The sequence below is a fragment of the Dendropsophus ebraccatus genome, chromosome 15, assembly GCF_027789765.1.
Source record: "Dendropsophus ebraccatus isolate aDenEbr1 chromosome 15, aDenEbr1.pat, whole genome shotgun sequence".
NCBI classification, from domain to species: Eukaryota; Metazoa; Chordata; class Amphibia; order Anura; family Hylidae; genus Dendropsophus; species Dendropsophus ebraccatus.
The window spans coordinates 7,789,011-7,814,788 of NC_091468.1; the positions used below are offsets into that span (position 1 = coordinate 7,789,011).

Sequence of the window (25,778 nt, forward strand, 5' to 3'; positions counted from 1 at the left end):
CAACGCCTGTACTGTAAAATTCTATAGGAAGTACAGGCATGTGACAATGCTACAACACATGAAGCTCACAAACGGTGCACTTCCAGATGAATACTGCACAGTTCATAGAAGAGACGGAGGAAAGTGGGCGAAAGAGGAAGGAAGTTCTGTGACTAGCAGGAAGATTTTCTCTGCAAATAGTGACCAGACGCAGGGGAGACAGCTGCTTAAGGCATTAGCCAGCACAAAGAGCTCCTCTAATGTATGCAGCCATGTATAAGTGTGCCGAGCTGCTGACAGCAGTCACCCATGAAGCCACTCATAGCCTGACTTATGTAAGTTACAGTAATGACCAGGGGTCCTGGAGGTAATAATGTTACATCAGCGTCTAATAATGGACAACACTCGGATGGAGGCGGATACTTGTACAGAAAACGGGGTAGTTTATTAACAAAAAATTCTTTCAATTCAACTGGTGCCACAATGTGCCAGAGGTTTGTAATTTACTTCTATTAAAAATAAATAAAAAGTCTCCATCCTTCCGGTACTTATCAGCTGCTGTATGTCCTGCAGGAAGTGGTGTATTCTTTCGAGTCTGACACAGTGCTCTCTGCTGCCACCTCTGTCCATGTCAGGAACTGTCCAGAGCTGCAGCAAATCCCCATAGAAGACCTCTCCTGCTGTGGACTGTTCCTTTCACGGACAAAGGTGGCAGCAGAGAGCACTGTGTCAGACTGGAGAGAATACACCACTTCCTGCAGGACATACAGCAGCTGATAAGTACTGGAAGATTTTTTAATAGAAGTAAATTCCAAATCTCTGGCACTTTCTTGCACCAGTTGATTTTTTAATTTTTTTTTGCAGAACTACCCCTTTAAGGCCATGTTCACACTACGTATATGTCCGGCCGTGGGAAAAATAGACATGCGGCCGGATTGCGAACATGCGGGCGAACCGCGAACAAATGCCCGTAGTAGAGTTCTGCTTCCCTAGCTTGTTTCGAAGCGATCTGAAACAGGTCATTTACTTCGAAATCTTCGCCCAGCCCCGTAAACCACACAGAACCTTTTGGATCTAAAAATCAAGTTCAATTTGGCTGAAATAAGTTCTCCGTACGGGAGCGCATGGAAATCCACGGCCGTGAGTTGGAACAGTTCCGGCCGCAAACAATGGTCTTGTTCATTTTTCACGGCGCCGTATACGATCCAGCCGTAAGCTCATACGTAGGGTGCATTGTACGGCCGGATATCGTATACTTTCAAGCGTACGCATCAACCTCAAAACTATGGGCGTATATTTGCGTTTCGCACTACGGCCGGAAATATACGTAGTGTGAACATAGCCTAAGGATGCAAAAAATTGAGCCACAATATGGCCATGTTCATGAGCCCAACATCTTCTATATTTCTGGCCAGCAGAACATTCCGTGGTCTTGGACAGTGAGATGAAACTGTAATAGCCGTCACTTCTTCCAGAAGGACAAAGAAAAACAAAACTTAAAGCGGCAGAATGTGTATGAATTGAGGGCAAACCTTTAGCTGCTCTTTGGTAGAGAGCGATTTACCACAGAAGCCTATAGACTATAATTATAAGTCCCACTATTTATAGCCGCTGCAGCGTATTAACAATCACTTCCTGTAGAACAGGTGATGTCGCTTTAAATGCCTGATACGTGAGTGTACAGCGTATATGTATATGAGGAGCTCCACCAAAATAACACTCCCATTATTCATAGCATTATACTGTATTACACACCAATCAGTTATATATGGCTGCGTTCACACTATGTATATTTCAGTCAGTATTGCAACCAAAACCAGGAGTGGATTAAAAACACAGAAAGGCTCTGTTCACACAATGGTGAAATTGAGCGGATGGCCGCCATATAACAGTAAATAACGGCCATTATTTCAATATAACAGCCGTTGTTTTAAAATAACAGCAAATATTTGCCATTATATGGCGGCCATCCACTCAATTACAACATTATGTGAACAGATCCTTTCTGTGTTTTTAATCCACTCCTGGTTTTGGTTGCAATACTGACTGAAATATACATAGTGTGAACGCAGCCATATATATACTGTATTACACACTGATCAGTTATATACTGTATTACACACCTATCAGTTATATACTGTATTACACACCGATCAGTTATATACTGTATTACACACCGATCAGTTATATACTGTGTCACTGCTACCACAGACTGAGGAAACTGATACAAAGAAAAAGAAATAATGTCTGTACATATTATAGAGAGATGATATTACCCTAGAAAAAGCCAAGTTTTGTATAGTAATAAAGCCGGGGTCACACAATATGATGTGCAGCACTACATGGGAGATGGCAGTGTATATGCATTATAATAGCCACAATAATCACTGCTGTATGTGTTTATATATAAATGTATGTATTTATGTATGTGTGTGTGTGTGTGTGTGTATGTATTAATGAATGTATGTATGTATGTATGTATGTATTAATGAAAATATGTATGTATGTATATATGTATGAATGTATGTATGTACTGTATGTGTGTATATATATAAATGTATGTATGAATGTATGTATGTATGTGTGTATATATGAATGTATGAATATATGTGTGTAAGTATGTATGTATGTATGTATGTATGTGTGTATAAATGAATGTATGTATGTATAAATGTATGAATGTATATATGCTGTAAAGTCACTGTAAGTGCACCCAGACTACCATGTCCTCCCATCCACCATTGTTCTTCAGCATTGGCTGCTCAGCTGTTGCAGCTCAGACCAGGGCGGCTCTCAGGACTTTCAGAAAGTTGCGATTTTGCATGAACAATGGCTAAAACGTACATACAGGGCGATTACACAGGGAGATCGGGGGCCGGAAAGCAATTGTTTTTTTTGTTTTAGACAGACAAATCTGCGTTTGATCTTTTTGCCGGCCATATTACATAGGTTGATAATCAGCCAATACGACCCTAACATTATGTGATATCACAATGCACACTGCAGATAACATTGGGGGATATACACTATGGACCCTGGCCTAAAACACACTTATAGCATTAAAGGAGTACTCCAGCAAAAAAATCTTTTTTACTTTCAAATCAACTAGTGTCAGAAAGTTATATCTGACACAGTGCTCTCTGCTGCCACATCTGTCCATGTCAGGAACTGTCCAGAGCAGCAGCAAATCCCCATAGAAAACCTCTACTGCTCTGGACAGTTCCTGACTTGGACAGAGGTGGCAGCAGAGAGCACAGAGAATACAGGACATACAGCAGCTGATAAGTACTGGAAGACAGGGTATTTTTTTTTATAGAAGTAAATTAAAAATCTGTATAACTTTCTGACACCAGTTGATTTCTTGTTCAATAGTTTTTATTAGACTTTTTTTTTTTTATAAAACAAATACAACAAAGCCTGTAAGTGAGTTGATTTCAAAGAAAAAAAAAAACTTTTTGCTGAATGCAGAAGTCACATGATGCTGGAAAACCAATGTTAGTAAGGCGGGACTGATCATTTGTACATACCCCGGGATCTCCAGACCTTTAACTGCAACAATCCCTGCAGGGACTGCAAAACCTGCAAACCATTCTGCTGTACAATGGGGCTCCTGACCTGAAACGCCCGGGGGCCCCGATCACCTGAATGTCAGGGACTAGGTCAGTGGAAACGGCCATTTTGTTGCCTTTACAAACACTCCCAAGGCTTTCCTGCCTCAATGGCCTCAATGCTATTACCCCCCCCCCCCCCAAAAAAAAATGGCCGCCCCGAGTGTCTGCAAGGGAAGGGTAAAAAGCTTAAATGTTCTCCGAAACGTACATGAAGCCAAACACGAAACACAACGTTGCCTTGTTCTTCCCGTCACAAAAATTCCTAAAGAAGAAAGAACTATTGATATTTCCTATTTTTATTTGGCTTCAGCAGGAATTGGCAGATGTGGCGTGGCTTCTCAAAAGCTTCGGAAAAGAGAGAAAATATTCTTATGCTCACATGTGCCATGGCGGAGTATGTAGCGGCCCCCACTATGTGGAACACGGCGGGGCTCACGTTGTCTGTACCCTCAGTAAGTGATCTGATTGTAAGCTCCTGGGGTCAGGAGTGTCTGCTACTGCGCTAGAAACAGATGCATTTTGATAATTTTTTATTCGTTTTTTTTTGTAATGGAAGTCAGTGGAAAAAAACGGATCAAAATGCAGTCACACAAATACATCAGTTTTTTTATCATTTTTTTTTTTTTTTTTGCAAAAACAGACAGCAAAAATGCAGTCTGAACCCGACCTTACCCAATAACGGCAGGACTACTAATATCACGGACGATCACATTTACATAGAAAACGACATAAATGCGCATGTACAGATAAAGAACCAGTGACACCAGGGGCGGATTAACTTTACCATGGGCCCCGGGCTGTTCACCAAGCTTGCCCCCCCCCCCCCAACCCACTGTAACTATGGCGGCACTAGCTTTAGTCTTTTTTTTTCTCCATAATGCAGCCTGTAAAGGACCTTTGGTGACATCATTGTCACATGATAAGGTCCTTTAGTATGTTCTCTAATGTTACTGCATTGTCTCCTGGCTGCAGTTTTGCCCTGACTTGTGCAAAATTGCGGTAAAAAGCAGCAATTTTTATGCAAATCATGGCAGAACTGTAGCCTGGAGATAATACACCACTGAAAGTAAAAGTCTGTTTCGGGGGCCATGGGCCCGAAACGGACCTATTATAATCCGCTACTGAGTGACACTATACGAGGTATCCTAAAAAAATTTGTGTGGTATCTGATAGATTCAGTATTATTACTCGCTGGAGTAATGAAATACAAAATCAACTTTACAGTAGTCTTTAAAAGTAAAGTAATCGTTTTACTCATTTAAAAAATTTTTTTTTGCCAAAATCTAAAAAATTACCAACACTAGTCCTGGTAAGGTTCACACTTGGTTTAACGCGTCTGTAGGGTGTGCAGGTACCGTTGGGAGTACAGGTACTGTCGGGTGTGCAAGCACTGTCGGGAGTGCAGGTACTGTCGGGTGTGCAAGCACCGTCGGGTGTGCAGGTACTGTCGGGTGTGCAGGTACCGTTGGCTGTGCAGGTACCGTCGGGAGTGCAGGTACTGTTGGGTGTGCAAGCACTGTCGGGTGTGCAGGTACTGTTGGGTGTGCAGGTACTGTCGGGTGTGCAGGTACCGTTGGCTGTGCAGGTACCGTCGGGAGTGCAGGTATTGTTGGGTGTGCAAGCACTGTCGGGTGTGCAGGTACTGTTGGGTGTGCAGGTACTGTTGGGTGTGCAGGTACCGTTGGGTGTGCAGGTACCGTCGGGTGTGCAGGCACTGTTGGGTGTGCAGGCACTGTCGGGTGTGCGGGTACTGTCGGGTGTGCGGGTACTGTCGGGTGTGCGGGTACCGTTGGGTGTGCAGGTACCGTCGGGTGTGCTGGTATCGTCGGGTGTGCAGGCATCGTTGGGTGTGCGGGTACTGTCGGGTGTGCAGGTACTGTTGGGTGTGCGGGTACTGTCGGGTGTGCGGGTACCGTCGGGTGTGCAGGTACCGTCGGGTGAGCGGGTACCATCGGGTGTGCAGGTACTGTTGGGTGTGCAGGTACTGTCGGGTGTGCAGGTACTGTCGGGTGTGCGGGTACCATCGGGTGTGCAGTTACTGTCAGGTGTGCCCGCAAATAAATTAGCCATTCACTTTAAGTCAGTAGTAATCACCAGTAAATACTTAAAGGGGACCAGTCAGCACATTTGCGCTGACTGGGCCGCCAGAACAGCTACACGGACCTCGCAGCTGGGTCTCCTATGGTGTCGGGGGTTCCGGGCTCCGTAGACTTCATGTCAGGTGGAGAGCAGTGAACTAGTCATCTGGGCTGCGACTAGTCACGGCTCTCTGTCCTGTCCTGCACTCTGTGGGATGAGGAGGATTCTAAACTGAAAGCGTTCACAGAAATGGAAAGAATGGGGAGATTTATCAATCCTTGTGCATAACAACAATGGAGCAGTTACCATAGCAACCGTACCATAGGATCAGATGGCTTCTTATTTTTTAAAAGACCTCTGTAAAATGAAAGCTGGAATCTGATTGGTTGCTGTGGGCAGCTGCTCCATTGATCCTAGACATAAAGCTTTATAAATCTCCCCCGATATCTACAATGTAAGATGTCCGACCGACGTACAGGAGGAGATTCAGACCGACTGAATCAATGGGAACCTCAGGAGACGGACACAAGACTGTTGACTGATCCTATGAAGGGTTAGGATCTGCCAACAACACATCTCTATGGCCGGCCAGAAACTCAACGTCCCTCCTGCACATGATATATTACACAGCTGGGATATTGTCAGTGTCCCCCGATAATCCCAGAAACCTCCGGAATACCATGGCTTAACCCTTTCTGCAGGATTTTCCCTCAGAAATAACCATCATCTTCATAGGAAGCGCTCTCTGGAAATGGTTCTTTCCCTTTCGTGATATACATCCATACGGATTCTCTATGAGGAGGATTATGTCCCTGGATGTAGCCGACCAACGAAGACAATAACATGGGGTAGTTCAGCAAAAAAAAAAAAAGAAAAAATCTTTCAAATCATCTGGTGTTAAAAATTGTCAGAGATTTGTAATTTACTTCTATTAAAAAATCTTAAGTCTTCCAGTACTTATCAGCTGCTGTATGTACTGCGGGAAGTAGTGTATTCTTTCCAGTCAGGAGAACAGGAGAGGTTTTCAATTGGGATTTGCTGCTGCTCTGGACAGTTCCTGACTTGGACAGAGGTGGCAGCAGAGAGCACTGTGTCAGAATGGAGAGAATGTGCCACTTCATGCAGGACATACAGCAGCTGATAAGTACTGGAAGACTGGAGATTTTTTTATTAGAAGTAAATTACAAATCTCTGGCACCAGTTGATTTGAAAGAATTTTTTGTGAACAATTCCTTTATAAAATAACAATCCTCCCCCGCCTCCATACAACAGCTACCCCGTGAAAACTGCTGTGACTATCTCCGGAACATTTTACAATTCTGGATGAATCTTTATTCTGTACTTACTGATCTTTGGCTCTTAATAGATTATATGGGTGACGAGACTGCAGTTACACGGACACTTATCGGCCGCTGAGTGTGTTTGGTTACGGACGCTTTGTAGAGCTCTGTAATAGGAGAATAGCGTGATGTACGGAGACAATGGACGACACCAGGGAGAGCACGGGCCACAACACAACGAGTATGTCCTGAGGGGTTAAAAAAGTGTGAACCTGTGTAAATGGGGAATTCTACAGGTCAGGGACCCGGCATGCGGCAGACTGGTATTTTCTATGTCCTTTACCTGCCAGTCATCAATAGCCATAAAACTCCTGGTAAGTTGCTTTACCGCAAATTGTTGCAATTCTTGGACTTTTGCCGAATTTATGGCGACCTGAAACTTAAAAGAGAGTTTTGATTGTTTGGGGTCTGGGTGGTACATTACAACCAGTACTGCCTCCCCCTGCTCAGGACTGAGATGGTTCCTTAGGGTCCTATTACATGGCCTGATAATAAATAGCAAACGAGCGCCAATCTGCTAGATCGGCGCTCGCTTACTGAGCTATTACACGGGCCGATTATCGGGCAGCAAGGCCTGCACGGACAGCATTAGCGATGTTCGTGCAGCCCTTGCATTTAGTGTAAAATAATAAGTATATTACCTTACTACGTTCCCAGCTGTATCCCTGGTCGTCTGATGGTTAGGGGAGGCCCCTAATCTGTTTCTATTTTCTGACTATTTTTTTTATTTTCTTTTTGTACATTGTTATGGGGGTTGCCATATTGCCTGGACTGTTCTTAAAAGCATTTAGTGACATGCTTTACAGCAAGACTCATGGACATAGAGGACAATAGACAGACTCTGTCCCCTAGAGATAAATGCGAGACATTACTGGGCACGCTCTGTGACCTGTGAAGAGGTCATTCCACAGGCAGCTGCTATTATCTCCTCTATCTACTGGTGTCACATGACGCTGCAATGCTGTACAGATCACTTTACAGCAGCCTCCTCTTATCACCACAGACACAACAGGAAGTCTCAGCTTAGTTTTAGCCTCAGTGGTAAGAATGAAAACTGCAAGATATCAGGATTATTCTATAATATAGATGGAAAAATGGAAAATTAGAAAAAATGTCACCAAAAAAATTCTTAAAAAAATATGTTTAACACAAAAAACATTATTTATACAATAAGTAATTTTCTGATGACACCTTCATTTTAATAACCATATTATTGTGCCGGTAGTAGACAAAGAGTGGCCTGAAAACACCCTGCTACGCCGCACTATCCTGCCGCAGAGCCATCCCACCTCCAATTCATTCGCAGCAGGAGAGTCTCACTTTACGGCTGCCCATAGATACCAGAACTTTTATAATATTATGACAACTAAAATAGCTAAATAACAACTTAAGATGGTGGTCTGTGGCCAAAGCGAAAATAAAAACAAAAAACAAAACTTGATTTAAACAATGGGGCATATTGTGATGACGCATTCCCCTTAAAGTGTTCCTTTCAATTAAAAACTCTTGATGTGTCGGAGACATGTGAAGTGTTTTGTTTGGTCGGGGTCCGAGTGCTTAGATCCCTGATAATCTCTAGAATAAAAGGGGGAAGCGCTCAGTGAAGGAGACAGGCTACATAAAGAATCCAAGAGGGATAGAAGTGCTCAGCTGTGCGCTTCTCCCCACTGGTTCTAGTGATCAGCTGGGGTCTAAACACCCACATCCTAACCAATTGAATTTTTTTTTTTTTTTTTTTTATGAAAGTGATACTTTAACTATCTTCCCGTCCATTCCATGAAACGTACCAGGTCTGAGAGGGCATGTTAGTTATGGAACAGGTAGAAATACTTCAGTCTACTCTCTGCAAATCTCCCTTAAGGCAATTAAAACTAGTCAGACCTGCTGCGGCAAGCTTGTGTGTGTGTGAAAATGAGAGGGATAGCGAAATAGAAAAAAGAGAGCGAGAGAGAGCGAAGCACCGTCCACAGCACCCACCCCCAGTGATCTGCATAGGTTACCTCCAGTCATGGGCGTTCCTACAATGCTGCAGCCGAGCGAGAAACAACTGCTGAGGACAGCGAGATACGAGGAACCCAAACAGAGGGATGACCAGAGTAACACGTATATATAGGGACCAGAACAGGGCCTCAGTGCACCCCAATACTTACCTATCCAAGATTAATCTCTCATATATTGACCTTTCAACTTCTTGATCACCTTTCACCCTATTTGTTGCATATTCTGATTTTGCACTATATATACTGTATATACATATATACTTTAGGCTATGTTCACAGAATGTATTCTTTTATGATAAGAATGGCCATTGTTCAATACAGCCGTGGAAATAATCGACTTGTCAGTTATTTCCGGCCGTTGTGCATTGAAATCAATGTAAGTTTCGCTGCAGCAACGGCCTTTGTTCATGCATTGTGTGAGCATAGCCTTAGGTTATGTTCACACAACTTATTTTATTATTAAAAGAATGGCCGTTGTTTTCAATTAAAACAACTGCCATTCTTGTTATAGAGAAATGTGTTGCATTGAAGTCAATGCAAACAACAGCCGTTGTTTACACAATTGAACAACGGCCCTAGTTTGCTATGCCCGTGGAAATAATTTACATTGATTTCAATGCAATTTTCAGTCGTCTGTACCTTGTGTGAACAGAGCCTGATATTGTTTACACATACAGGTTGGTTTGTAGATGATCCTTATTTCTCTGAGTAGCTCGCTGTGGACGTCACTCAGTCCTTGGACATGTTCTTATTGTTAACGGTTCTCAGTGTTACGGTTTTATAAATTCACTGAAGAATATATTTATGATTCTTTTTTTTTTTATCAGTTAATTTTTATAGTTTTTTTTTTTTTCATTTTACTTTTGATATGTTTTGATAAATTTTTGATCAGTCTGGGTCTGAGAGTTCACATCCTGACTGATCATGAGAATGAGCGAGGAGAAGTCCATGCTCCGCCAGTAGGTGAGTAGGGCTTATAGACTTTCATTATGAGTGCGACTCATCACGTGACACAGAGCGGGGGAGGAAGACACTGAGGAAGGACTTCTCCTGGCTCATTCTCATGATTGATAAGAATGATGGCTGACCTCAGGGAGATCAACCATAACACCGCAGAGACACCATCACATGTTTCTCGGTGTCAGTGAGCTAGCCCGACCTTGACCTTCTACCGGGAAGGAACAACCAAGCCAAGGGGGGTTCTCCAGTCAAGGAAACCACCCAAGGTCTCCATCCACCGTCGGCTGTTTTGGGGTGTTTGCCCCTCATCAGTGTGGAGCAGGATTCTGGCTAGTGCATTCAAGAGAACGATGGCTGACCTCAGGGAGATCTACCACAACATAGCAGAGACAGCATCACCTGTTTCTCAACGTCCGCGAATCTAGGATCATTGCCCTCCCAATGTCAGTGAGCTAGCCAGATGTTCTACAAGGATGAGGGGCAAATACCCCCAAACAGCTGTCTGTGGATGGACACCTTGCTTGGGTGGATTCCTTGACTGTAAACCCCCCTTAGCTTGGTTCCTTCCTTCCCGGTAGACGGTCTGGCTAGCTCACCGGCACTGAGAAACATGTTATGGTGTCTCCACAGTATTTTTGCATGATTGGTGTGAACTCTCAGACCGGAGTGATCAAAACTTTGGACACATCCCTCTGATATATAACAACCGTGACACGTTATAAAAAATAAAGCTGAGGGGCACAGATGTGTTGGATTTGCCAATTGTCTCCTAAATTTGTCAGTCACATATTGCAGCCAGTCTCTATGTGTCGCCACACCATGCGGTATCGCTCTATGGAGAAGGTCCATGCAGAGACGTAACACATAATCTACGGCCTTCCTTCTTATATACCTGAAGCAGCTTTTATTTACGTCATTGCAATCTCACCCATTATCGATTATTTTTTTTCCCTGTACACCTTAGAAATACAGAACATGTGGCTGTATCTATGTATGTCAAGGCTCGAATGAAGAACATCATGTGACAAACTCATCCAAATCAGTTTCAGAATTCATGAGAAAACGGATCAGTAAATCATCAGGAATCACAGCGATTATTTCCTGCTCCGGCTATAGGCACGCATACACTTCAGTCACTGAAAACCAGGGCACAATCTATGAATACTGATCAGGGATATGCTATCCCCATCACATCAATTCATTGGTCGAGAGATGGAAAAGCTCGAACAAGGACGTATATAGAAGAGACGGAAAGTAGCTGATGTATATTCAGAATATAGCTGCCATATTACTTCTATCAAGAGTGATGGGTGCAGGACGGATCCAGTCACACATCTTTATACTGTGTACAAACACAGAGATGTCACATTACGGCTATGTTCACACACTGTCAAAATGACAGCTGTTTGTACAGCTGCTGGGGTTTACAGAGATACCAGTGTGGACAGCCACCAGGGTTAACCAAGCAACCAGTGCAGAAAGCCACCAGGGTTCACCGAGATACCAGTGCGGACAACCTCCATGGTTTACCCAGATACCAGTGCAGAAAGCCACCTGGATTTTCTCAGATACCAGTGCAGACAGCCACTGGGATTTACCACGATACCAGTGCAGACAGCCACTGGGATTTACCACGATACCAGTGCAGACAGCCACTGGGATTTACCACGATACCAGTGCAGACAGCCACTGGGATTTACCACAATACCAGTGCAGGCAGCTACCAGGGTTTAGATACCAGTGCAGACAGCCACCAGGGTTTCCCAAAATACCAGTGCAGACAACCTCCAAGGTTTACCGAGATACAAGTGCGGACAGCCACCAGGGTTTACCGAGATACCAGTGCGGAAAGCCACCAGGGTTTACCGAGATACCAGTGCAGAAAGCCACCAGGGTTTCCCAAAATACCAGTGCAGACAACCTCCAAGGTTTACCGAGATACAAGTGCGGACAGCCACCAGGGTTTACCGAGATACCAGTGCGGAAAGCCACCAGGGTTTACCGAGATACCAGTGCAGAAAGCCACCAGGGTTTATTGAGATACCAGTGCGGAAAGCCACCAGGTTTTACCGAGATACCAGTGCGGAAAGCCACCAGGGTTTACCGAGATACCAGTGCGGAAAGCCACCAGGGTTTATTGAGATACCAGTGCGGAAAGCCACCAGGGTTTATTGATATACCAGTGCGGACAGCCACCAGGGTTTAGATACCAGTGCGGACAGCCACCAGGGTTTATTGAGATACCAGTGCGGAAAGCCACCAGGGTTTATTGAGATACCAGTGCGGAAAGCCACCAGGGTTTATTGATATACCAGTGCGGACAGCCACCAGGGTTTAGATACCAGTGCGGACAGCCACCAGGGTTTATTGAGATACCAGTGCGGACAGCCACCAGGGTTTACCAAGATACCAGTGCGGACAGCCACCAGGGTTTATTGAGATACCAGTGCGGACAGCCACCAGGGTTTATTGAGATACCAGTGCGGACAGCCACCAGGGTTTATTGAGATACCAGTGCGGACAGCCACCAGGGTTTATTGAGATACCAGTGCGGACAGCCACCAGGGTTTATTGAGATACCAGTGCGGACAGCCACCAGGGTTTATTGAGATACCAGTGCGGACAGCCACCAGGGTTTATTGAGATACCAGTGCGGACAGCCACCAGGGTTTACCTAAATACCTATGCGGACAGCGACCAGAGTTTACCCAGATACCAGTGCGGACAGCCACCAGGGTTTACCTAAATACCTATGGGGACAGCGACCAGAGTTTACCCAGATACCAGTGCGGACAGTCACTGCGGTTTACCGAGATACCAGTGCAGACAGCCACCAGGGTTTATTGAGATACCAGTGTGGTAGAACCCGTAAATGACATCACAGCGAGGGATGGGTGCTACGCTGCCCTGGTGAACGGCACAAGTGTCTCCACCTCATCCCATACTGTAGATGGACACTGAAATCGGTGTCGAGGGAAAACCTAGGGGGCGCTACCACTAAGACTGATGTAAATAACACAAATCATATCAACTACATCCAAATTGCAGAATGAATTTCTGTTTGATTCAGATCTTTTGTTGGATAAAACCGTCACTCTCCAGACAACCTCAGAGTTATATCAGGATTTACCATCGGACGGACCTAAAAGCAGGTATTAAATGTGGATTTATGATACATCCAGTTCTATTTCGGGGTGTTCACAATCTCCCTGAAAGTCTGAGCCTGTGAGTGCGATGGCAGGGAGAGAACATGATGTACTTACTGGAAGGAGAAGTAAGAGCCCTCCTCCTCCTCCTCCTCCTCCTCGTGCTGTCTGCCCCTCACAGCTAGTGCAGGCAGCTACTATAGTGGAATGTGAACGTGAAAAGCTGAGGTGCCGACAATGGCCACCGAGCACCCAGCATAGCTTCACCATTACTGGAAGAGGCCCCGGTGAACATCTCCAGTAATAAACCCCTGACTCACTCATGAATCACATGTTTGTTCTTACCCAAATGAATCACCTGCAAAATAGCCAAGAAAGGCATCTATACATCCTGAGCGGTATGGTCTGCGGCCGAAGGAAGGCTAGTGAGCAGCATTATTTCTGGCCATTGTTGTCTCTTTGCTGTAGACTAGCGGCTGTGTGTTCCTTATATCTCTATAGTAGACCCTAAGGAGCAGCAGCAGCATGGAGAAAGTCCAGCACTAAGATATAATACTACAAGCTGCAGCCATGGCTTTTTGTGCCCCTCTCCCTATAGATATCTATGTGCCGCTGTAACCTGATCCCTCAGTGATTGACCCCTACTCTAGCCTGAACAGTTGGCCTGAATGATGAATTTTTGAGGCGCTCAATTTACTACTTTCCCATACAATGGACACCGGACAATAAGAATATCCGTCTATAATTTACTATTACAGTCTGGTAATTCAGGACATTAGGCTCCATTAACCTGGAACATTTTACTGTCAGGGAATAGTCACATACCCACTAGTGACCCGAGCTACAGCCGCCCTCAGTGGGGCGATGCAGAGCAGGCCGGGGTCAGCAGAATAGGATCATACAATGTCTATTTCCATACAGCCATCCCTGCTCCTGCCACGATTTCCCTCTCATACAGGAGCGCCTGGTATGCATCACTCTGTCACACTGCTGGCATTAACCTAGAGGGCCAGAGTCAGACCTTAAAGGGATTGTGTCACCTAGATTTTCTTTTACTGATTAGAGTCTGATAAAAAAAAATGATTTTATTCTAATCTGTTTTTATACATTGTTATGGGGACGGCCATCTTGCCTGAGCGGTTTTTAACAGCATTTAGTGACCTGCTTTACAGCAGGACTCATGGACATAGATAACAATAGACTCTGTCTACTGTCCCAGTGGGAAACACTTGCTCAGCCAGTCACTGACTGCAGACGTATCCCACTCCACTGACTGACTGCAGAGGTGTCCCTCCCGAATCACTGACTGACTGCAGAGGTGTCCCATCCCAATCACTGACTGCAGAGGTGTCCCGCCCCAATCACTGACTGACTGCAGAAGCGTCCCACCCCAATCACTGACTGACTGTGCCGGCATTTCTGAGCCGTACCAGGAGCAAAAGCTGCAGGAGGAGACTGGTGCCGCTGCAGGGGGCACGAGGACGAGCAAGTACAGATTTTTTTTCTCCCCCCCCCCATAACCTATGGAAGGGGGAAGGGCCGAGGGGGATGAGTGAGCAGGAAGAGCAGAGAAGCAGCTGTACAGGTTGGAGACTGTCTGGGCATATAAAACACTGGATTCAAAGGTGAGAAAGGTCAGTGCTGGTCTGGGATCTTGGTGAGAGAAGATTGCAGGATGATGTGCTGTGCAGAGCTGCCTTTTCTCCTCTCCACACTCACTTATCCCCCCTCAGCCCCTCCCCCCTCTATAAGGTATAATGGACACAGAAATCCTGCTTCTCCTGAAGTGAGAGGGGGGGGGGGCGTAGGGAAACAGCTTTTTGAGCACAGAAAGAAACTCTTTTGCTTAATAAAACCTATTACAGAGTTTGTTATAATCGCTTGTGCTATTGATAGTTACTGATTTCTGAAAAGTGACATTTAAATACAGTTACACTTTAAATCCTCCCCTTTTTTTCGAAATCATTCCTCAGTTTTTGATGTCGGGTGTAAAAGTGTGATGTGACTTAAGATGCACGTCCTGACTTTCATGCAATATGAGGTCCTCAACATTAGATCCTGGGTGACACAGTTGGCCTCCTGTCTCTCGGCTTTGTGCTATCACAGCTGTCGCCCCACGTAAATTTTATGTGTGGTCTCAGCTGAAGAGAAACCCTTTTGCAGCCCACTCTGAGGGCCCCGCCATAGGCACAGCCTGGGTGCAGTACATCACCAGCAATGCAGCTGTCAGACCAGTGACAGGCACGGCGGCAAACCAAGGAGCCCACCGGTCTGACCCCAGAGGTTGGTATTATCCTACAGACTTTCTGTATAGGTGCAGACAGAATTCCTATATGCAGTATACACTGGTCACCAGTCCATTACACCACACTAATTAAAGGGGTTATCCAGCACTACAGAAACATGGCCACTTTTCCCCCTCTCTTGTCTCCAGATTGGGTGGGGTTTCAAACTCAGTTCCGTTGAAGTAAAAGAAGCTTAAAGGGGTTATCCAGCGCAACAAAAACATGGCCACTTTCTTCCAGAGACAGCACCACTCTTGTCTCCAGTTTGGGTGCAGGTTTTGCTGCTCAGTTCCATTGAAGTAAATAGAGCTTAATTGCAAACTGCACCTGATGTGGAGACAAGAGAGGGGGAAAAGTGGCCATGTTTTTGTAGCGCTGGATAACCCCTTTAATGGTGCGTTCACACCTACAGGATCTGCAGCTGATTTTCTGCAGCAGATTTCATTTAAATAACTGAACACAGCATCAAATCTGCTGCAGATCTGCTGCAGATCCTGTAGGTGTGAACGCTCCCTAAAGCAGTACTTCACAAAAAAAAAAATCAAATTCAAATCAGCAAGTGCCAGAGATTTGTTATTTACTTCTATAAGAAAATCTCCAGTATACCAGTACTTATCAGCTGCTGTATGTCCTGCAGGAAGTGGTGTATTCTCTCCAGTCTGCGGGTCCTATTACACACAGCGATATTTAACGATTAACGAGAGATCACAAACGAGATTGTTTATCGTTAACCTGAAATCGTTCACCATATTACAAAGAACGATGGTCGTTAGTTACGATCGTTACTATGATCGTTTATTCCCTCTGATCCCAGCAAAACAATGAACAATGTGCAATAATGGTACGTTTACACAGACAGATTTATCTGACAGATTTTTAAAGCCAAAGCCAGGAATGGATTCAAAAAGAGGAGAAACCTCAGTCTTTCCTTTATGACCTGTTCTGTTTATAGTCTGTTCCTGGCTTTGGCTTTAAAATTCTGCCAGATAAATCTGTCTGTGTAAACGCACCCTTAGGGCCCTTTTACGCAGAAAGATTATCTGACAGATTATCTGCCAAAGATTTGAAGCCAAAACCAGGTACAGACTATAAACAGAGATCAGGTCATAAAGGAAAGACTGAGATTTCTTCTCTTTTCAAATCCAGTCCTGTCTTTGGCTTCAAATCTTTGGCAGATAATCTGTGTAAAAGGGCCCTTACACTGAACAATTAGTGAAAAAATGCGGAACTACAGCAAACGAATGTGAAATTACAGCGAACGATTAACGATAATTTTAGGTTCAGATCTAAACCAATGATCAACGTCATACAAACGATTTTTTGATCAATGCCTGCAATTACACAGACAATTATCGTTTAAATTCGAATAATATAATGATTTTTCGCATGATAATCGTCCAGTGTAATAGGGCCCTGACACATTGCTCTCTGCTGCCACCTCTGTCCATGTCAGGAACTGTCCAGAGCAGCATCAAATCCCCATTGAAATCCTCTCCTGCTCTCCAGACTGGAAAGAATACACCATTTCTAACAGAACATACAGCAGCTGATAAGTACTGGGAGACTGGAGATTTTTTAATAGAAGTAAATTACAAATCTCTTTTTTTTTTTTATGAACAACCCCTTTAAAAAATCAGGATAAAAACAACCCAGTGAATTCTCCTTCAGTAGGAGACAGTGAAAGGAAATTCTATCTCCTGTGGCGAGTGAAGAGTTACAGGCCGCCCGGCGCACAGGATCCTGCACAGAATGCCGCCAGCCGCTCTCCATTAAATGGACCTTGCCCCTTTTCTTCTGGCTCCGGAGAAGTGCAGCTTGCGATCTTTGGACTCGGTAATGAGCCAGTTTTCTCTACTCCACGCTCTTTATTGCCAAGTGCTGTTGCAACTGGAGCCATCGCCTCTTGTGTCCGACGCACAGAAAACAGAGCGGCCGAGCTGCAAGGAATCACTGCAGCCATTATTTATAATCTGCCATACAATACCACCATGCATGTCCGCCGCCCGCTCATACAAAGGGATCCTGCCACACCAGGGCTGTAAGGTCGCTCAATGTTACATGCCTGTATACTATAGACTGATATATATATATAGTATAGTATATAAATATAGATTACAGTATAAATCTATGGGAAATATTCAGCTGTAAGGTCTGCAGAATTATATCACACCAGCTGAGAAAAACTTGCATCATCAACCATGCCATAAAGGACCGTACATAGAGTCAGCCTAAAATGGCTGATACCAGAGAGCAATAGACTGCACTGAACTAAACTGTGGCCTTTATGTCTCAGCACATTGCCTCTCTGTATAAGTCATCTATATAATATCAGAGCTGCAGGCACAGGCAGGTAGCTGATAGCACGGGATGAAGCTTTTGGCTGTTTGCAAAGTTATAAAATCAGGTTTTCCTTTCCAAGCTCAGGTATCATAGAGGCTGGGCTGAGCTACTGCATGCTGCCCCTTCCCTGCCCCACTCCTCCCTGCATTATTAATGCACAAGGCTCAGTGCTGGAGGCCAGACCCTGCACCGAAATCATGTGAGGGAGGGAGGAGGCGTGCATGCTGCAGCTCAGCACCTCCTCTATAACACTTGAGCTTAAAAGAAAAACATGATTTTATAGCTTTGCAAACAGCCATCAGCTATGAGACCGGTATCACTTGTTTTTTTACATCTGCCCGTGTCTGTAGCTCTGAGCATCATATACAGCTGACTGATTCTCTTAAAGGGCCATGCACATGCACCAGCTGGGCTGATAACAGCAAGCAACGGAGTACAATGATAGTACTACAATGATAGTAATGTGTGCCTCACTATATATATATACACAACAATCTAGGAAAGACTGAACAACTGATCACATGATGGGTCTGATCACTATCCTGGCCGGGGCCGAACTCACAGACACCGATGAAAGAATGTGATGTAATAAGCCGGAAAAAGGTGATGACATCATTCCTAGCGAGAGAAGGAATCCTGGCAACCCTGGACAGACTAAACAGTCATCTGCCAAGATTCCTGCCAGGGATGAAAACCTGCAGCTATTCTGCCCGGAGAGCAGCGTAGTAGTGGGGACTTCTCTATCGGGTCCGTCCCAGCGACATTTACTAGGACTTACTGGAGTGTAAGGGCCGTGTTACACATCCCGATCAGTAAACGAGTGCTGATCTGCTAGATAGACATTGGTTACTGAGCCGATTACACAGCTCGACCATGGTGCAGCAAGGGCTGTGCAGATCTCGCGGCGGCTGCAGGGACCAGGCGGGAGCCAGGGAGCTACAGGGGAGCGTGGAGAGGTAATATATATACTTAATTATTTACTTTACACAGCGACCAATGATTTTAGGTCAGGGTTAAAAGACACGATCGGCCGATCAGGTAACTCAGGTTATGAATAATACTAATAATTCTAACTCAAGCACAGACTTTATAGCTGATCCTTTGCACATTATTTGTTCCTGGGTCCTCCCAGCCAATCAGAAGTGATGGGAGGAGTCACAGGCGGAGCCTGGATTGTTGGGTGGAGCTATATATAAAGAAGCCCATGCGTTTACACTTCCTGACTACGTCACATCGGTAAATTTTGGGAGTGCGGCCAGAATATTGCGGATCTGCAATTACGGACAAAATTACAGAAGGTTGGAATAAGGCCTAAGGGTGTGTTCTCACTGAGGGATTTCAAGCTAAATCTGTTCTTAATTGTATTTGTATTCTGCTTGAAATTCCGTCAGTAAATATGTACAGAGCGATGTCTCATTCTGCTCAATGGGATTTCCACACTACTGGCGGAATTTACCTGCGGATTTGGGTGGATTCCGCTAGAGAAATCCCATAGAAGTCATTGGGGCTTTGAATTTCCACTTTCCGTGCCTATTTTGCCGGAGCTGAAGAAGAGGAAATTTCAAGCAGAAAACTTTCCTCTTCAATTCCTCACCTATTCCTCAGTGTGAATGTACCCTTCAACTGCCATATTATACCAATACAACGTCCAACCATAGGCCCAAATGTAGTTAAGGTTCTTCATATAAAGCAGTGATCTCCACCCTGCGGCTCTAAAGCTGTTGCAAGACTACAACTCCCATCATGCCCTGCCAGCCAAAGGTAATAACACTCTGGAAAAGCAAAAATGAACAGTTCTGACCTTGTTCACACAGGGCGATTTGTTTAGTGAGTCTTTAGCTGCACTATTTTACTACCGTGGGAATATTATCAGGACAATTAGTCCCTATTATCACAGTGTTTTACACCATTGGAGCCTTTTCCCTGTATATACTGTATAGGTTGTGCAAGTGTTACTGTGCGTATAAGGAACAATTGCTGGAATGGTGGAGTACAGACTGACAGCCGGACAACCTCAAAGAGAGGGGAAGAAGATTTTATATAGAAATGTTCCCAAAATTATATTTACAGTCATTAATGTGAATGGACCCCCTTCCCTTAGTAAACATATGGGAGAGATTTATCAAACATGGTGTAAAGTGAAACAGGCTCAGTCGCCCCCGGCAACCAATCAGATTCCACCTTTCATTCCTCACAGACTCTTTGGAAAATGAAAGGTGGAATCTGATTGGTTACTAGGGGCAACTGAGCCAGTTTCACTTTACACCATGTTTGATAAATCTCCCCCAATATTTTTATATGCCGGCGCATAGATTCCGATTGTATACTCCTATACTATGTATAATCCCATAGGCTATGTTCACACAACGTAAGTTCTGTGGTTATCCCGGCCGTTATTACAACGGCCATGATTCCCACAGAACTTACATAGTGCTGCCTTCTGAGGGAATCCTGGCTGGAGTGTATACACATAGTACATATATACATACACATAGTATACACTCCTCATCCTTGAATAGCAGCAGCAGAAAACCCTGTCAGTGCACACAGTGGAGCAAGCGGCTCCGGCCACTCACTCCATTGCGAGTGATGAGTTCTGATGCAGGCGCGCATGGATGCTCCTGTATCAGAACTTAGCGGCGCTAAAGATCATCCGGCTGGTACGATCTTTTCTGAGACCAGCCATTGGTTAGTTGGTCTCATACGTAGTGTAAACATAACCATACTCTGTATACAACCATACTATATATGCTCCCATACTATCAATACTCCCATACTCTGTATACTCCTATAGGCTATGTTCACACTACGTAAAAGTACGGCCGTTGTTTCCATCAGTAACAAAGGCCGTACTTTATGCGATGTGGATCACTGCCTATTCTTCTATAGGATCCCGGCCGGAGCGTATACACATTGTATATGCTCCGGCCGGGATCCCATGTGGCGCCGCAAAAAACTGACATGTCAGTTTTCTGCGGCCGCAATTCAGTGAATTGCGGCCGCAGAAAGACCTGTCAGTTCACAGAGAATTGCTTGGATTGGATTCTGCCTCCGTTCTGGAGGTAGATTTATTATTACGGGGCACATTTGCGCCTTCGCTGCCCAGCACTAATATTGTATGGTAAAAAAATTCCACGTCACATAGAAGACAAAGTGGATTCCCACTGAAAACAATGAACCATGATGGAGGACGGATACACGCGAATTCCCAGACAAGACCTACATATAAACCCATTGTGTGAACGACACCCAAACATTTACATTATTATTGTATAACTCAGATCCGATCCGGTGACAACTGCCAACTGCCAGCTGCCAACGGGCGGCCGCCATTCAGTAGCCTGGGGAAGCAGGCGGCAGGATCGCTGGTGACTGTGATAACAAACTCTACATCAAATTCTCCAGAAAAAGAGAAAAGACTAAATGGAACTTTAACAAAGTGACAATGGAGGAAGCTGCTGTAACATCACACAGACTCATTGTAAAAGCTTTATACGGATCATTTTCTGTTCTCATTTTATAGGGAAGGAAATCACGACCTTAAAGGGGTTGTTCACCGAAATGTTTTTCTTTCAAATAAACTGGTGTCAGAAAGTGTCATGGATTTGTTATTTACTTCTATTTAAAAAAAAAAATCTAGTTTTCCAGTACTTATCATCTGATGTATGTCCTGCAGGAAGTGGTGTATTATTGCCAGTCTGACACAGTGCTCTCTACTGCCACCCCTGTCCAAGTCAGCAGGGCCGGCTCCAGGTTTTTGAGGGCCCCTCATGCATCCACTATGCACCCATCATCCACACATTATGCACAATCACTTGAGACACCACTAACATACACAAACACACATTATTGACACAGACACCGACTGACACTGACTGACTGACACCTAGCACTTACAGCTCAGTCCTCTCCCTCTTCCTCTGGGGGGGGGGGTGCTCTCCACACAGTCAGGTTGAGGACCTTTCGGTCATGTGATCAGGTCCTTCACCCCTCTCTCTCTCTATCTGTGCAGGACACTCACAGGTCCTGCTCTTCTGATGTTCATCCTTCTCACACTGCACTACAGTGAGCCGGCTGAACATTAGACTTCTGGGCCCCCAGACGCGCTGTGGGTCCCGGCACTTGCCCAAGTAAACCCTGTGCTGACCCCGACCCTGCATGTCAGGAACTGTCCAGAGCAGGAGAGGATTTCTGTGGGGATTGGCTGCTGCTCTGGACAGTTCCTGACATGGACAGAGGTGGCAGCAGAGAGCACTGTGTCAGACTGGAGAGAATACACCATTTCCTGCAGGACATACAGCAGTTAATAAGTACTGGAAGACTGGAGATTTTTAAATAGAATTAAATTAAAAATCTATATAAGTTTTTAAAACCAATGGATTTAAAAGAAAAAGATTTTCACTAGAATACCCCTTTAACTTTTTAAGGCTATGTAAGATTATTTTGTGACCTCAGGAAAGGCAGTAAGCTCCCTGCAGTCCTGTGTCCGTGCAATACCCAGGGTCTGGAGGATACCCCCCCTGTATAATACATCCCTCTTAGTCCAGGGGTGAGCACTAATGTTTTGACTCACTGGCGCCCCCTGACTTCACGTTCACACACTGTGTTGTCTCTGTAGAGTTCTGGTTATTAAATGTTTTCTATTAGTAGTTCAGTTTCTTGTCTTGTTCCAAATACAACTGATGGTTTATTACTAACTCGAAGGCCTCTATAAACATATGTGAAAGGTCGGCAGAACCTATGGATATGGGACTAACTAAGGCTGGGGGAACATGGTGACCCCCGCAACAGGGGTCACGCAACCGAAGAGTCATAGTAAATCGTTGTTGCTGCCACTTTTGAGACACAGGGCCCCATTCACTGATCTTAGGGGTGACACCACAAAGTGATCTTTGGTCATGTGACCACTGTTGTAGTAAAATCCCTGTGTAGCCCCAGCCTTATGTGTATGGCGGCCTCCAGACTTTCCCAAACAGGTGATGTCTGGGAGAAAAGAAGGATCAGACATGTTGAGTCCTTTTTGTTTCCCCCTCTCCCCACTGAAGACACACGCATGCTTGGATATGGGGGAGGGAGTTATTGAAGGGGCACTCTAGCAATTGGTTTCAGAAAGTTATATAGATTTGTATTTTGCTTTTATTTAAAAATCTCCTGTCTTCCAGTACTTATCAGCTGCTATATGTCCTGCAGGAAGTGGTGTACTCTTTCCAGTCTGACACAGTTCTCTCTGCTGCCACCTCTGTCCATGTCAGGAACTGTCCAGAGCAGGAGAGGTTTTCTATGAGGACTTGCTGCTGCTCTGGACAGTTCCTGACATGGACATAGGTGGCAGCAGAGAGAACTGTGTCAGACTGGAAAATGTACACCACTTCCTGCAGGACATACAGCAGCTGATAAGTACTGGAAGACAGGATATTTTTAGATAGAGGTAAATTACAAATCTATAGAACTTTCCGAAAGCAGCTGATTTTCGCCGGAGTACCTCTTTAATAAGTAATAGTTGGCCAGCAGCTATTGAAGGTGTGTGGTGCCCGAGATGCCACTGGTCTGAGCTGATAAAATCTGTGAACTGTGCTGCAGACTATGTTGGTGCTATATAGAAAATAAGAAATCAATTAATTCAGATCTTTGACGACATTTAAGTCCCTGGTCTAAAAACAAAACAAAAAAAATGACAACTATTATAAATTGTACTTTACACGTAAATTTCTTAATTTCACAGATCAAATAGAATAAACCAGTGAAGTCTACGAAGCGCGAGGACTTGTTTATCCACTCCAGGACTGAAGAATGGAAAGCATCTTACCGGAGACGATAACTAATCCCAAAAACATCCCGCTAGCGCCGCGCTGAGATTACGCACAAAGTTTTACCGCAAACTCGGGAATCAACATGAAGCTCAAACAACAACAAAAACATCCAAAATCCAAACGTGTATGAGAAGAGACTATGGGGGAAACTACGGGACGGACGCTGTCACGTCAAACAACAACATTCCCACCTGTTTTATGGTCCTCAAACATGTAGACACCGGGGTGATGGCGAAGTCTCCTGACTAATAGTCACCCAGATGGATCCTACAAGGAATCCTCAGAAGAAGCCAAAAGAAAGTGCAGCCACACGGAGCCCCGGCGCCTCCACGCTGGGGATTGTAGAGAATCCGGAGACAAAAGGTCCAGGGACACATTGTGGATTTGTGGCCATCTGTCTCCAGCTGCAGATACCCAGGGCTTGTCCTCCGCCTCAGCCTCCTAACACGGCTTCCCCTACCGCCTAGGAATCCAGGGAAGGGGATATTCTCATCCTGAAAGTGGAAAATTACTTAAAAAAAAAGAATTCTAGAGAATGTCAATCTAGACTAGAGACGGCGTACGCTTTATTAACCCTTGTGTCCACCTACAGCTGCAAAGTGCACGGCTGACACCGCGTTAACTCTTCACACCCCGGCGCCTGGAATACACCAAAAATAAAAAGCAGGTTATAGAAAGAGAAACTAAGTTTCCAAGTAGTCACCACCGTCTACCAAGCCGTCCTAGTACCCAGAGCTCCTGGAAATTGTGGAGAGCCAACCCTGTCCTCTAACTCAAGGGAAGTGCCTAAAGTAGCACGGGATAGCTGACACGGTCACACCGCCACCACCGACGGTGTCATCTGACATTTTCCTACGTCTTGTCTGTCAACGACAACTGCAGAATCCTCCGGCTTGGTTGAATGAGAATTGTCTCCCTAGGGAATGTGGCACCCACAGAGCAGGTCGCCGGGACGTTGCTGCCGCCGCTGATCCTGCGATGGCTTACGGACACATAGAGCCGCAATGTGTTAGCGACACATGTCCGTATTTATTTGACCAGGTTTCGTGTGTTGCCGCGCCGACTCTTTCTCCTCCACGGAAATATAAATAATAGATAGAATGTATTTAGCCGTCATGACATATCGGCACTCACCCGGAGACGTAGAGGAAGAGGACTCCGCCAGACAGGTCACAAATCAATGTTACAAGCTCCAACAACACTTGCAACAACTCCGACCCAATGGAGCCATGAAGGCAAGTGATGGAAGTTTCCTGATCTCCGGCACCGCCGGCCTGTGCCGAGTTTGTTGCCCCCCATCCCAGACCCTGCAGGATATGACGGGAACTTACCACATGCAGTTGCACCTGAGGTCTAAAAGCATGAGGATGGCCACCGTCCCCTAATCCAGCAGCAGCAGCAGCGGATCCATGGCTCCTGGGCGCTGCACGATTATGAAGCCAGTGCTTTCTGCATGATACAATGGAGGAGGAGGAGGTGGGGGAGAGGAGAAGCCACTGGCTGGGAGGCTGCTGTGCTCCCAGCACTTGCCATGAAACAATATGACGTGAAGTAAAAGCTCTTGCAAGCTCCTTGCCCTGTAGCTCACGTCAAGGCTCCTCCTATGTCCCTGGCAGAACTCCCTCCTCATAGCTGTGTGTCACCCTCCCTCCTTGTGTTGTCTCCCTTCCCCCCCCCCTCCTCCTCCTCCTCCTCCTCCTCCCTCAGCCTCTGATCTGCAGCTCCAGACTACAAGGCTAGAAAGTAGCAGCTCCCAGCCACAGCCTAGCACATGCCCCACATGGAGGGCCTGGCCAATGGCTGAGGGGAGGCCTCTCACAGATCACTTACATGTGTCTTTGTCCCAAGAGATGAAGATATGTTAATGCAAATCTGCTGCAAGGCAGTGAGTGCTGCAATAATAGTGAGGTGCAGCCTGCATGCTGACCTGTCACATCTCCCTCATCTGCTGCAATGTATAGGGGGGGGGGGGGCTACAAAACAAAAATGGAGAGGTTTATTTTTGCTTCAGCAACTTCTCCTCATCCACTACTGCTGTTATTTTAGGAGACGGCAGCGGAATAATTTTTTATTTTTTTGCATTATTCATGGGTAAGGTGCAGTCCATTCGCCCAATACGCCGTGTCCTCGTTATACCCCATCACTGTCAGCGACCGGGGAAAGAGCTGCAGGTTTAGGGAGAAATGTGAAGGGGGGGGGGGGCTGTATTTCTTATTGCAAATTCTAGA

At 45.3% G+C, this 25,778-nt stretch overlaps 1 protein-coding gene across 3 annotated transcripts in view; it reads right to left on the reverse strand.

Moving 5' to 3' along the window:
* The window catches only part of SERTAD2 (SERTA domain containing 2), a 49,047-nt gene extending 23,927 nt beyond the window's left edge, over nt 1–25,120 (reverse strand). The window contains exon 1 of one of the 3 annotated variants that reach the window (XM_069954655.1): nt 24,882–25,120. Coding sequence is in view for 1 of the 3 variants with exons in the window: in XM_069954654.1 (XP_069810755.1) it covers nt 5,754–5,806 (53 nt within the window). In the remaining 2 variants the exon portion in view is untranslated. Of the gene's footprint in view, nt 1–5,753; nt 5,824–23,741; nt 23,831–24,881 lie in introns of those variants that run through there. The other 2 variants (XM_069954657.1, XM_069954654.1) reach the window with 2 other exon arrangements.
* Between the last annotated feature and the right edge of the window lie 658 nt (nt 25,121–25,778).